The following is a 13,819-nucleotide window of genomic DNA, read 5'->3' on the forward strand; positions in this document are numbered from 1 at the left end:
TTCTGAAAAAACTGCCACATAATTAATTTATTTGTTTATTCCACAAGTGAACCGGGGTAGGGCATTTTTTAGAGAGGCATCACTTTTTGTTTTCCAAACTGAACTTTCTAGGTCATCATCTTTGCAGATAGATTTATTTCCTCTCTTAGATGGCACTGAGAGGTCACTGAAAAATTAATGGGGACACCTTTATGACTAGTGTAACTGAATGACATTAATATGTAACAAACAAATACTCTCTGTAGTTGTAGCCTGACACTGATACACAAGGACGATGCACTGCCGTGTGCCTGCTCCAGGGGAAAACAGATCACTAGGAGATGTGCGTGTGCACACAGGCACGTGAACACATGAAAAGCCTCATTTACATGCAAACGCACAACACCAATTAAACAAATAATGGCCAATGGACGATTCAATGCATTAATTCAGATGTATATTACTTCATTATCTACTACTCATGTCTTTCTGTATACTATATGGGAAGGCAACTCAAGGACACAGACACACAAAACAAACACATGAAAGGTATTGGCATGCACACACAGATCCAGGCAAACAGAGAGTATACAAGCACATACCTGGTATCAAAGGGCACGTCTCCTGGGAGAGTGTGTGTGGCCGCCTTGCCAAGGAGGAAGCGTATGCGGCGGTAGAAGCTGTGAGTGTGTGTGTTGGTGGGCGAGGGGGGTGCGGTTGGGGGCAGCGGGCTCTGCTGCAACAGGGCCAAGGGGTCGGCCGAGCCGTGACACAGAGGGTCAGAGCTGCAGCTCAGCTGCTCGCAACAGTCGGGGTCCACGCAGTCCATGAGGCCATCTGTAATGGACAGGAAGTTTAAAATGTATAAAATAAAACACTTTAAATAAAATGCACACACAAACAGCCTTACAGTATGTGAGCAGTTGGTTGTTTAGGTGGTACTTGAATTTACACAGTTAATATACAGTAAGCGAGACATTAACATCTTTATTGTGCATAGTCAATAAAGGCTTCAAGAGATTTAAGTGACGAAGGTGCTGAGCACACATTTCTATTCTTAAAGGCCAAGGTACTGTATATATCCGCAGTGGAAAGACATGAAGCACACACCATAAAACCTAAGACCTGCCAAGAAATCATTTTCACTCAGAAACTCTACAGGAGTAATCCAATCTACAACAATGAACTGCACATGTATCATCATTATCACGAGTTTCAATCAAATGAGATTCATTTGGGGCCATCACTGTACAATCTATTGTTATAAATTAGACCTGAATCACCAGTATTATTTGAATGCGATCCATAAAAGTCTGGCGTAAACAATGAGCCACAGATACAAACCAAGGCGGCAGGTAATAGGAGCCAGGCTGGCATTTGTGTTTCCTATTTCAAGCCTGTTCCTGAAAAGGCAGGAAGCAGTGCTGACATTTAAATGCATCTGACCACAGAGCAGAGAGCGAAAGGCCAACGATATTCTATTATAACCTCCTCCTACAAAGGTAGCATAGTACAATGGTTGATTTCCATAAGATTCAATACTTCAACTTGGAAGCACACTATTAATTGAAAATCTAGTATCACTGTCATTAAAAAGGACACATATTTGTAGCTTACTGTGCAGGCATGGCTGTTTACCATTACACACAAAGAAGAAGCACAGTAAAAATGTAGATTTGGAACATGTAATACATATAAATATGTATGATTTCACAGCCTAGTGTGTGAAAAAAATGCAAAGGAAGAACAATACATGTGCTCCTCTCTCCCATCCAGGCAGAATAATTGAAACTCTTTCTCTTCAGAGTTCCTCTTTATTCTCTGATTACTTGTGATAACATCTTTCCATCTCTGTCTATCTTCAGAGACAAAAAGATTGCCGCGAGAGAAGGCTATGAGAGCCTACGGTATATGTGCCAATTAAAGGAGATGGTTGAATTGTATGGTAGAAAATCATTGTATCTCAAAAGCTGTGCAGAGAGGTGTGAGGATAGAAAGATAAGTGTAAGTGTAAGTGGTCACCATAGGCTTCGTTAGTGAGCCTTTCTTCACAATGGTTTGATACCTACAATACAGAAACTTCATCATATGGCATTATAATACCATATAATGCCATACAGTATGTATATTGCTTTTTGCATATGGTGCAATTTACTTTAGTGCAGAGAAACCTGTCCCTTCCTCCACCCACCCACAAGTTGGTGAACTGACCATTTGAAAAGAGGCAAAATAAGAAAAGGTTCAGTTTGTTCCAGCTGTGACTAAATTAGGGGTTAAAACGCTCATGCGTAAATGTATTACGTGCACAGTGTGACAGTCCTTTATGTCTTTAACACCACAGATGAAAACATCCATTAATAACAAAAGATAATTAGAACAATGACATAATCCATTAATACGATACAAAAACCATCAGTGCCTACACTGTTGGCAGGCCACGGTTCAGCTATGACTTGTTTCCTTTATACAGACCCTATTTTATAGTCCACAGGACATTGTGTTATTTTATAGCTCTGTTAGGTTATAATCCAGGGTAAGGACCTGTAATTCATGTTTTAAGCAGCCATCTGACTGACTTTCTGAAGTGTTGGCTCAGTCAGTCATGCAGCTTTGGTAAACAATGTGCAGGAAAAAAAGGTTACATCAGCACTCCGCACCAGCCGAAAAAAAGGACTATAAAAAAGTATGTAAGTGTTTGAGGTTTCCCACTGCTGTGTGCACTGATTCAAACGAGACTCATCACAAAAGGCAGAACCATGCAAAAAAAAAACAGGAAGCTTTTTCTCCAAACAAATGAAACACCTCCTTGTTTGCAATGATATATTACAACACCAGCTGTCCATAACAGATATTTATTGTTTTAAAATGAATGGGCACATTTGATGCAAGGTTATATTGCACTATATTTTCAAAACCTGTTATTATGAATTGGAACAGGAACAGGAATGAAATGGTGGGAAAATTATTGCAATGAGCAGAGCTCTCGCTTCTGCTGAAATATTCTTTTCTTGTCTCTTCACCTGAGGATAGAACAACACAGCAACAAGGGTGAGCAACACACACCTCTCATCTGTCACCAAACATCTCATAACCAAAGAAGCAGAAATCTATTCTGCATGGTTTTAGACTTGAGAAAACTTCTTGGGAGTGCCTTTTATCCAAGCAGGTGGTATACTTATTAGACATTTAGCTGTGATAAGAGGAAAAACAGACATACACACTGCGCACAAATGTGCACATACACACACAAAAACGTATTTAATATAATAATGACCAGCGGGACTCTACAGGAGTCTTCACAGGATTGGGACAGCACAGAGGGATGCAGGGAAGGAACAATGAGAGCAGATACATAGAAAGTAATGGAATGGACAATCTGCCACAAAGACAGAAATTAAAGAGGTAAGAAAGAGAAAAAGAGATGGAAAATGATAGATGTTAGAATGTCACCTCCATCGTTGTCTGTTCCATCACTGCAGTCAGTTTCCATGACAACGCTGCATCCAGGCCCACTCCATCCGGCCTGGCAGACGCAGCGCCAGCCGCTCTGCTCTAGGGTACAGCGCCCATGCCCGCTGCACAGCCCTGGGCAACCGTCTGAAAAGGTGTGTCAAACACACACACACACACACACACACATTTTTGGCATTTGTCAGCGTTTTGGAGGAGCACAATATGAAATGTTAATCTTAAATAAAGATAAATTACCTTTCACAACGACGTCCAAATCATGAGTAACTGTTAGGGGGTAAAGGGCGAGAATTGAGTAAGAGAAAGCAATTATAAATGGAAATTATTCCAACAAAAGTGTACATTTTTTATCCTTTTAATCATACTGATCAAAATATCACAAGGAATAATTAAACACACACACACACACACACACACACACACACACACACACACAGCTCACCAATGTTACAGTGCTCTCCTTCCCAGCCAGGCTGGCAGATGCAGGTCCCGTCGTGGCACTGGCCGTGTTCTTCGCAGCGAGGATGGCACGCTCTCTGGTCGCACGCAGCGCCAATCCAACCCTCCCCGCACTGGCACCGGCCCTCTGAGCAAACACCATGGCTGCCACATGGCACCGGGCACAGCTCTGCCGAACAGGTGGGTGGGGATATGCGTGTGAAAAAAGCGTGTAAGTGTGAGAGGAAGAGAGAAGGAGAGGGAGGGGAGCAGATGGAGTAATTGAGTGTTGGAAGAAAAGAAAAGGTAAAAGAAGCACAGGGGACATGGAGAGCGAAAAAAAAAAGTAAAAAAATCTGAATTGGGGGTGAGCCACTGGATATAGGTGAGAGAAAAAACTAGCGATAGAAGAGGACTAAAAAGTCTTCTTTCTGACAATACATAATCTTCCCACCTCTAATAGCTGAGCTCCCTGAAGGAGAGGAAGAGTGAATAGACTGATAATAACAGCCAAATGATTCTTATTTGCACCGCATATTTCAACTACAGGGACTCCAATTCAGCTCTATTATTTTTGTCTGACATTTTATCAGATTTGGTGGGTATGTTAATACCCTGTTTTTCTCCATCTCTCCATCTTTGTCTCTGTTAGCTTTCTACCTTCAGTATCCCTTTCCCTCCCTCTAGCTTGTAACATCCCTTTTAAAAGTCTTCCCTCCTCCTTTTGTCTGTTTCCTTTTCTCTGCGCTTGTCACCATCTCTCTCTCTCTCTCTCTCTCTCTCTCTCTCTCTCTCTCTCTCTCTCTCTCTCTCTCTCTCTCTCTCTCTCTCTCTCTCTCTCTCTCTCTCTCTCTCTCTCTCTCTCTCTCTCTCTCTCTCTCTCTCTCTCTCTCTCTCTCTCTCTCTCTCTCTCTCTCTCTCTCTCTCTCTCTCTCTCTCTCTCTCTCTCTCTCGCTCTCTCTGTCTCTCTCTCTCTCTCTGTCTCTCTCTCTCTGTCTCTCTCTCTCTCTCTCTCTCTCTCTCTCTCTCTCTCTCTCTCTCTCTCTCTCTCTCTCTCTCTCTCTCTCTCTCTCTCTCTCTCTCTCTCTCTCCCTCTCTCTGCAGAAGCAAAGTCTCATCCATCAGTAAAGAGAGCAAAGTGCTAGAGGCACACAAAGACTACTTATCCAGCTGCAGTAAAAAGTTATTTCAATTTAAATATACATAGCATGGAGAGGGAGATAAAAGTGGATTAAAGTTGGAGAGTTTTTCAGCTCTCTATTAGAATTACATTAACTTAGCTATGCCTCACCAAGACCAGGATGTAGAATGTTGGGTCCTGTTGATTAAAAGCCCGGCAGGTATAGAGAGAGGCCGCTCATATCTCAGATATTCAGCCACGGTCTATCATTATCATGGGCTATATCACTATAATAAGGCATGCATACACCTTAGAGCAGCAGCTAATGCCAATTACCTGCAAATCACTGGTGGTCATGCATGGTAAAGTGGATCCTTCCCAACACCAGCATTAACTTAGTGTGGTGGAAACAGGGGTAAGTCAGTGCTATAATGGCTATTTTCCTCTCTGTCAGTTTACAGTACACTTCAAGGACAAGGACACTTTTCCTCACTGTGTACCACAGAGTTCTATATAATAGACAATTTTATACACAAGCTTTACTTCTCTTTACAATAGCTACCTCGCTGCCTACTATGACTGCACAATTGCTGTCTATTTAAACAGGCAGAGGTTACTGACTACAAAAGAACAGAAGTTCAGGTAGGTGTAGATGTAAGAAATCTTTCACAACCATATGACAACTATGTAGCATACAGGTAAAGGGTTTGCAGTAAACATCAGCAAGCTTTTAAATGCCAAGCTGAATGTTCCTCAGTGTAGCAGTCGCTTAAAGTCCTCGCAGCAGAGTGAGAATACGGAACACTTTCATTTTTTTCCTCGCTTGCCTTTTTTTCCTCATTTAGCTCAGGGAAATATGTGTGTGTATGTGTCTGGGTGTGCATGAGCATCTGTGCAGAGTATATGTGTGTAACACCATAAATGTGCACTATAGTGAGTGCTATTGCAAGAAGGGGGGGTGCTCCAAAGTGCTGCCGTCAGAGAGTCATGAGGGGAAATCTCATTTACGACCAGCATGAAGAGAGTGCAAAAAGACACATGCAAACACACACACATATATGCATGCACAGGCACACATACACACACACACACACACACACACACACACACACACACACACACACACACACACACACACACACGCACACACACACAGACCCATTTCACAGAGTGGCTCCAATCCATATTTCTTTCTCATGTCTATCAAATCCCCAGAAAATAGAATCTGGCAAACCATGTGTGCTACAAGAACACTGGCAAACTATAGATGTGCAGTTGCAATTGTCTGTGTTTTTTCAGTGGGTGAACAATAATCCTCAGGTTTTACCAGTGTAGCAGTCTGGTCCCGTCCAGTTGGGCTGGCATGCGCAGGTGTCTGACTCAGGGAGATAGGTGCCATGTCCTGAACACTGCTCCTGACAGGCTGGCAGCGGGTCATCACAGCTCACTCCTGCCCAGCCTGCCGAGCACACGCACTCCCCTCGCACGCACACGCCATGCCCGCCACACTGAGGGTCTATGCAGTCTACTGCAGAGAGAGGAAGGGACAAAAGGAAAAGCAAGAATGACTCAGAGGGTGAAGGAGGAAATGTAAGGGTGGGGGGCCAGCCTCATTATAATCATCAGTTCACCGAGTATGAAAGCAGTGTTCTTTGCATCCCATCCAGGAGTTAACCACCCTAGCTAAAATCCCTGTATCTGTTCCACAACATTAAACTTCATAGGACACTTAGAACTGAGGCTTTGATAAGGGGTGAAATGGGTTGCTTTGTGTGTGTGTGTGTGTGTGTGTGTGTGTGCGCGTGCGTGTGCATGTGTGTGTTAGTGTGTGTAATTACAGCCCTAAGCGCCGAGCCAAAGCTCAGCACAGTTCAGCTCGGCTCAGCTCGGCTCCGCCGCTCAAGGTCAAACACCTGATGTAGTCTCTGCAGGCCACGATCCTGGAGGCAACAGCAGGGCGGACTTTGGGACAGATGTGCCATCAGGTTATCGTCAAGTGTAACATCATAATTGTTTTAGATATCATGGCTTTGTTTGTTTTTGCTAATTTATTGGGTGGTTTTACAATGGACAGATGCAAAGGGGGAGGATATGACAACGGCCTGCGGCTGGTTCCCTCTACAACTGTAACTGAGGGGCCTCAGCTACCTGAATCATTTATACTACTTATAGGTCGATGCCTTGTCTACAATAATATAACAGTATATAACAAATATACAGCATAGACATACAATGATTTGCTATTTTCAGTTGCTTAGAAATGCTATCATGTGGCATGTGAGTGGTAGTAATAGAAATGGCAGTAATAATAATATAATAATAGTATAGTTAGTTTGGCTAGTACAGCTTTTATGGAGAAAAAAAAAAAGTTTATTTATAGATTGTATTGCCTATATGTCCTAAGCTTTTCAACACAAACAATGTGTATATGAATGGATGGAGTAGAGTTATAGTGATAAGCCTATAAGAACCATGTAATAGGACATTCTTTGCTTTAGCACTGTCAGAAAATAGTGTATTGATCATTATTATTTTCTTTTTTTCTGGTTTCCAGTTCTTGCCACCAGGATTCTCAGCATTCTTTGAGTGGTGTAAAGATAAAGTATAATATAGAGTATATATACATACATATCTCTGCACTACCTGAACTCTGTTTTATCAGCCTATTTGTTAACATTTTGCTCAATCTGCTCCATGAAAGGTCATGCTGAATTAGCTACCAGCAGTTCCATGGATGTAGAGACATCTAGGGATAGATCAGATTATCAACCCTGGACGATTAACGGGCTGTTTTTTGGCAGTTTGCAGATTTTCTGTATCTGCGTTTATTTGCCTGATAACCGATAAAGTTAATTAATTAAAACGTGCGCTACTTTGGCTTCGCAAAAGCTCTGAGTCTGTCCCTCTGCTTCGGTTTCACTCACCACTGAGTCTGACTTAATGTCCCGCCCACAACACTATCGGACTATCTTTTACTGTGGATTACGTTGAAAATTTCAAATGTACTAAATAATTGCTTAAAGCATTAAAACAAAGTGTTGTGTTAGAGTTTGTAACATTGCAAGATCTTAATTTTGACTTAAAGATTTTCATTTTCATTGTAAATGCATATCGGTTCCAAATATCGCTTATCGGTTTCATTAACTACTAATGATCGGTATCGCCCTGAAAAACAGTATCGGTCAAACCCTAGAGATAACAATCACCCACATTGCTTTTGATACTGTCAAATTATGACACTAACAAATTTGTGATTTTGGGCCATATAAATAAAAATGGACTTGACTGATTCAAACACTCCATGGAGCTGACGGGGTCTGCAGAGCCGGGCGATAATTCTTTGTGGGTTTGAAACTACGAGGGACCCCTGTCAAATTACACATAGTCATTTGATCCACTGTCAATAGGAGCCATCACTGTTGTGCAGAAGTCATATTACGAGTCATACGTGTTTCTCGACTTTCGAGAGAATAAAACATCTTACCTTGTTCACAGTTAACCCCCTTGTAGGCTGGGCTACATATGCAGATTCCCTGGATGCAGGAGCCATGGTTGGAGCAGGTTGGGTCGATGCACTGACCTTCCTCCACGTTACACTCTGCCCCCTTCCACCCTGCCAGGCACACACACCTTCCTTTCTCATACACGCCGTTACCGCTGCACAACACGGGGCATGAATCTGCAACAGGACAAACACAGATTACACCCACATACTCAGTAGTACACACATGCAAACACACACACAGAGTGCTGCAGTATATTAGCTGGGAGACCGCAGTAACCTACTGTGAGTGGGGCTACGCTCTCTTATCTCAGCTGGTGTGCGGATTCAGAAAATCCTCAAGCAGCCTCTGTCTCACTCTCTTTCTCTCTCAAACACACACACATACACGCTCATACGTGCGTAGACACACACTCCAGCTTATCCCTCACGCTGTTTCAATTTACTCAAGCACCACCTGAGCCTGGCTACCACGGCAACCCAGGAATAGTAGAAAATCCCCCCAACGTCACCTCACTCGCTCTGAACAGGCCGTGAAAACAATCGTGAAAACGGAAGATTAGGAAAGAGAGCATTAGGGGTTTATAGAATGAGGGTGGAAAGCAGAGCTATCTCCATGCAGAGATGGAGAGCTGTGTAGCTAATGTAATGACAGCCAGGTAGAATAAAGTCAGTGAGTGTCGGATGACGCACTGACAGTTACACTCCCAACCGCCCCTCCACCCTCTTTGGAGGAGGTATGGCAGCTCCAGACGTCAAATGGATTAGAAAGAGGATCCAGAACCAATGCCTTTTTTTCTGCGATAATTTGCAGTGAAGGCCCATGCGTTCATGCGAGCTGGCATGTTTCATGAGTTTGTTTGATCCTTTGTTAAATCTAACACTCTGTACCCCACAGTAATAAATTCACACTTCACTTTTTACAACTCTTGCCAAAACTTGCTCTATAACTTTTCAAACGCTGAATATTATAACGCGAGCAAATGAGCAAGGATAAGAGGAACAAATTAATAAATGATTAGCGTAAATAAATCATAGAATGTGATATTATATCAGCTGTGTCTACACAATGAGACAGATACAACTACAATCATTTTACAAAGAAGGACAGAGGGAGAGAGAGAATGAGAAACAGTGGCAGAGAGAAAGCAAGTTGGAGAGAGAAGAAACAGGAGCAGAGGTAGAAAAGTTAAAGAGACAGGTAGAGCTGTGACGATGATATGGAAAGGTTGCAGCTGAAGGCTGAAGGATGATGTTCTATTTTGTTTATTTTCATTTAGCCAAACCACAGCTTACCAAATGCGTATTAACGGATGAAAATAGTCCCCTGCACTATTTACACCAGTTTGAATAACCTTATTTATAATAGTGAAACTATACATTTGTGACAGGTTTATAAAAAGTGACAGTAGAAGTGATTGGGCTTGAGGCTGAGTGTCAGAGACAGGGTACAGAGGTCAGAAAGCATTGAGAGACATTGGTGTTTTCATCCTATATCTGGTATCTCTTTACCTTTGGCACAGTCAGGACCCAAGAAGCCAGCGAAGCAGTGGCAGTGTCCAGCCACACACTCTCCGTTTCCATTACAGTCTGTAGAGCAGCCATCCATTGAGTCTGCACAACCAAACACACACACACACACACACACACACACACACACACACACACATTCACAAATCAGACATAAAAGGCAGAGAGAGAAAAAAAAAAAAGAAACTTGAAAATATTCTACATGTAACTCCATAAGCTGGCATAGCTCTCTGTTATTGAATAAGAGATCTGATAAGCAATGGATGGCTCCCCAGACTCAGGGGCTATATTAGATTAGTCTGATCCAGCTGCTATCACTCTCTGGGGAATGGCCAAGCACTCACTTACACTCAGTAGCACTAAGCACATTATACTGTATTACAGGTTGGAAAACACACTGCACGCAAATTTACAAACATCAAGGCTTAATCAACAAACTGTTTACAAGGGCGCAGTGTGGAACGAGACTGAACAACATAAAACCTGACATTGTGAGTGCATGAGATATTGGAGAATGGCTAATACTGTGTCGCTACAGTCGCTAAACTCTTGACATTGCCAATATCAATGCAATGCTTGTTCCTACTAGTGCGTTGTCTCATCTGGATACGCGCGTTTCATCATATCTCTCTGTAGGCTATATGCTTTTCATCATATTCCGCCATCGGACTTCAATTAGCTGCCTTCCTTTTACCTCCCTCCTTTCCTCCCATTGATATGTCCATCATGTCAGATCTCATTCCCCGTGTACAGAGAAAAGATAGATAAAGAGGGAGAGCACTTTTATGCTTTTAGAGCATTACATAAGATGGAAGATTCAGGTGGAAAAGAGGCTGGCAGACTCTATCCAAGCTAGATAGAGTAATTAAAATGGGTGTCAAGGATGTCATCCTTTGTTTGACCCTGTGCCATCCTGCTCTGCTCCTCTGAACAGGGATTGACTCCAAAGTCAAACCTCTGCAGTCCCCTGGCTCGCACTGTTCAGGGAGCATGGATGACAAATCCTCCTGTGGCATGGCTCGCCCACACGCGCTCACACACATTTACAAACACATGCACACAAAGTTATTATGTGACACCCCTGCCTTGAGGCGCGTGTGACACATGCTAATGAGACAGGCCCTGCCAGTGGCCGGCAGCACAGCGTTATCCTCCACAGCAGCGCATCACTACAGAAACCAAAGTCATTTTCACCTCCATCACCCGTCAGCGTCACTCTGATGGAAAGGAGTGGCAATCATCTTTTCTCCCACACAGTCAGGAGGACTCAGAACCTTTCTCTGTAAGTGTCTCTTTCTCTCTGGAAAAAAAAGGCTTTGCATACACAACTTCCAATATTTCATGCCAGCACCTGACACATGCAGTGAACAAAAACTCATCTGCAAGGTCACAGAGTTCTTTTTAATCCAGAGGAGATGATCGATCAGTCAGAGAGCGCCAGGCTGTAAGGTGCAGAGTAGTGAAATAAGCTCAGTATCTTTCAGGTCAACAATAAAAAATCTCCAGGCAGGTGTGTGTGTGTGTGTGTGTGTGAGCATGTGTGAGCGTGTGTGAGCATCCGTGAGACACCCATTCGGTTCTTTCCACTGACTCAACCCTTTCCAGTTAGAAATCACTCATGCCATAAGTTATTGCAGTTAAATGCTATTATAAAATGGGTGCTTCCAGCCAAGTGATCTGATTGGTCAAATAAGCATTGCAATTGTACTTTATGAGCCTGTAAAGTTTCAGCCATGCTTTACGACCCTTGGGCTTTATAATTTTATGAAAAAATTAAATGGCTGCTCAGCTAACTAGAAGCATCCAGTCGTAAGCTAACCTCTTTTTTTTGTTTATCATCTATTTTGTTAAAACTTCCAGGTATATACATGAAACTTTTTCTTACATTTGTGTTGGCCATTGTGTAAAACATATAATATGCAAGAGGATGTGTGATGACAGCTGAAGTGTAGCAATTATTCATAATTAATAGGCCTGCAGGAAGCACCACTCTATGCCTGGGTACAGGCTGAGTAGAATTAAAGAAGATGGGGCTGAAGTGGAGGTGGTGAATCGCCGATATCATTAAGCCGGAGCTTTTTTGGCTCACATGTAAGTGCCAATAAAACTCTTTTTCTGCACCTGCTGCTGTTTTTCTGTACAAAATGGAAATCACATAACGATGTCTATTTTCAAATAAGCAGATGTTCTTCTCACCTTTTCATTCCTCTTTTCCAACATTAATGTGACACATTTATACATTATAGTCGGAATCACTGAGAAGTGACTGTAGAGTATAGTGTATAGACATATCAGCATATATTACGGTACATATATCAGCATTTGTGCCGACAATCTTCCGTCCTACTCAGCAGCAGCACCAAGTTAAGTTGTAATGGGATACTCTGTGTGTGTGTGTGTGTGTGTGTGTGTGTGTGTGTGTGTGTGTGTGTGTGTGTGTGTGTCTGTGTGTGTGTAATGGTCTGTGAACAGATGACAGAACATAATGTTTTCTGACCGATACAGATCAACTGACCAGCACATGCGGCTTTGATCGTTCTACCACAACTTACTTCTTTCTTCTTTTTTTACCTTTATCAAGAAGATTATAGTGAGCGTTTTCTGACTCATGTAATCACATACCTCATTACTCTTGCAGGCATGTTTAAACTTCAGCTCACATGTTTTACATACAATACGTCCCTGTTGTTTTGCACTTTAGCATCATTAATGTATTGTTTTTATATTCTTTATGTTCTCATATTTTCTATCTTGTCATACTGATATGCTCTATTGATTATATTTTGTTTTATTTATTAGCTTTTCTTTGTTGTATCCAGTTACTCTTTGCTTCGGAAAAGCTGAATTTCCCGAAAGAGATCATCTCATTTCTCCCTCGTCTCCCCATAAACCTCCGCTCTGGGCTAAAGCATACCGTGTCTCTTATTAGAATGTATTGTACTGTAACGCAATGGTTTTGATTTAGATTTTGTAACCCTAGTTAGGGATGTAAATGGCCAGTGAAATGAACTTTGACATCAATCCATTAATATTATTTTCCCCTTTCAAGCCGAATCACTTGATTAATTATTTGGAAAACCTAAGTGGACTAAAGGCTGCTATTCTGAGCCCATCTGTTGTGTCTATATTTGTTTTGATTATTGAAGAGGAAAAGGGAAGTTAACTCTTTTTAGACGCTGCCGTTTTCTGTTTAGCTCAAAATATGGGACTCAAAATAGGGCCGGTATATTCCATACTTTATAGACAGCACGTGTCAACAAATGTTTGACAGCTCTGAAATAAAATCTGTTTTTAGCTGTCGCATTCTGTCAGTCATTATATAAAAGACTCTGTCAATATGCATTGAAAGATGTCTACAGCACAATGTTTTGGCACTACGGAGCTGTTTACTGATTGGCTTACAACTTGGGCTGTTAGAGGTTGGTGATACACATATTTACCTTATAAGCTTTAAGAAAGCTCGGTGCAGTGTTCTTGATCATTTACTGAAAAACATGAAAACTAAATAAAACATGGCCAGTTAAAGATTTGTGAGTGAGTTTCACAGAGTGCTTTTCATAATATCTGTTCGTCATAGTATCGTCACACATTGCATGCTTTGTAACTGCCATATCACGTGTCTGCTACATAAAAATTACCAAGTCCCCCCACAGTGTTCCAGTGCAACTACATTTCCCCAACACTTTTTTTTTGTTATTTCAAAACTGTATTCTCTTAAGGGCTAATGGACAAAAGGGGAGTGAAGAAACTGCCCTGGTAATTATCCACTTGTCTATATT

At 42.0% G+C, this 13,819-nt stretch overlaps 1 protein-coding gene across 1 annotated transcript in view; it reads right to left on the reverse strand.

Annotated features, from left to right (window-relative positions):
• tenm1 (teneurin transmembrane protein 1) overlaps nt 1–13,819 on the reverse strand; it is a 171,899-nt gene that overhangs the window by 72,503 nt on the left and 85,577 nt on the right. The window contains exons 8-14 of the mRNA XM_078261227.1: nt 10,023–10,124; nt 8,493–8,687; nt 6,336–6,536; nt 3,893–4,078; nt 3,688–3,717; nt 3,430–3,576; nt 582–816 (exon numbers count right to left, since the gene is read on the reverse strand). Coding sequence (XP_078117353.1) covers nt 582–816; nt 3,430–3,576; nt 3,688–3,717; nt 3,893–4,078; nt 6,336–6,536; nt 8,493–8,687; nt 10,023–10,124 — 1,096 coding nt within the window. The remainder of the gene's footprint in view (nt 1–581; nt 817–3,429; nt 3,577–3,687; nt 3,718–3,892; nt 4,079–6,335; nt 6,537–8,492; nt 8,688–10,022; nt 10,125–13,819) is intronic.

The sequence above is a fragment of the Sander vitreus genome, chromosome 10 (assembly GCF_031162955.1).
Source record: "Sander vitreus isolate 19-12246 chromosome 10, sanVit1, whole genome shotgun sequence".
Classification (NCBI taxonomy): domain Eukaryota; kingdom Metazoa; phylum Chordata; class Actinopteri; order Perciformes; family Percidae; genus Sander; species Sander vitreus.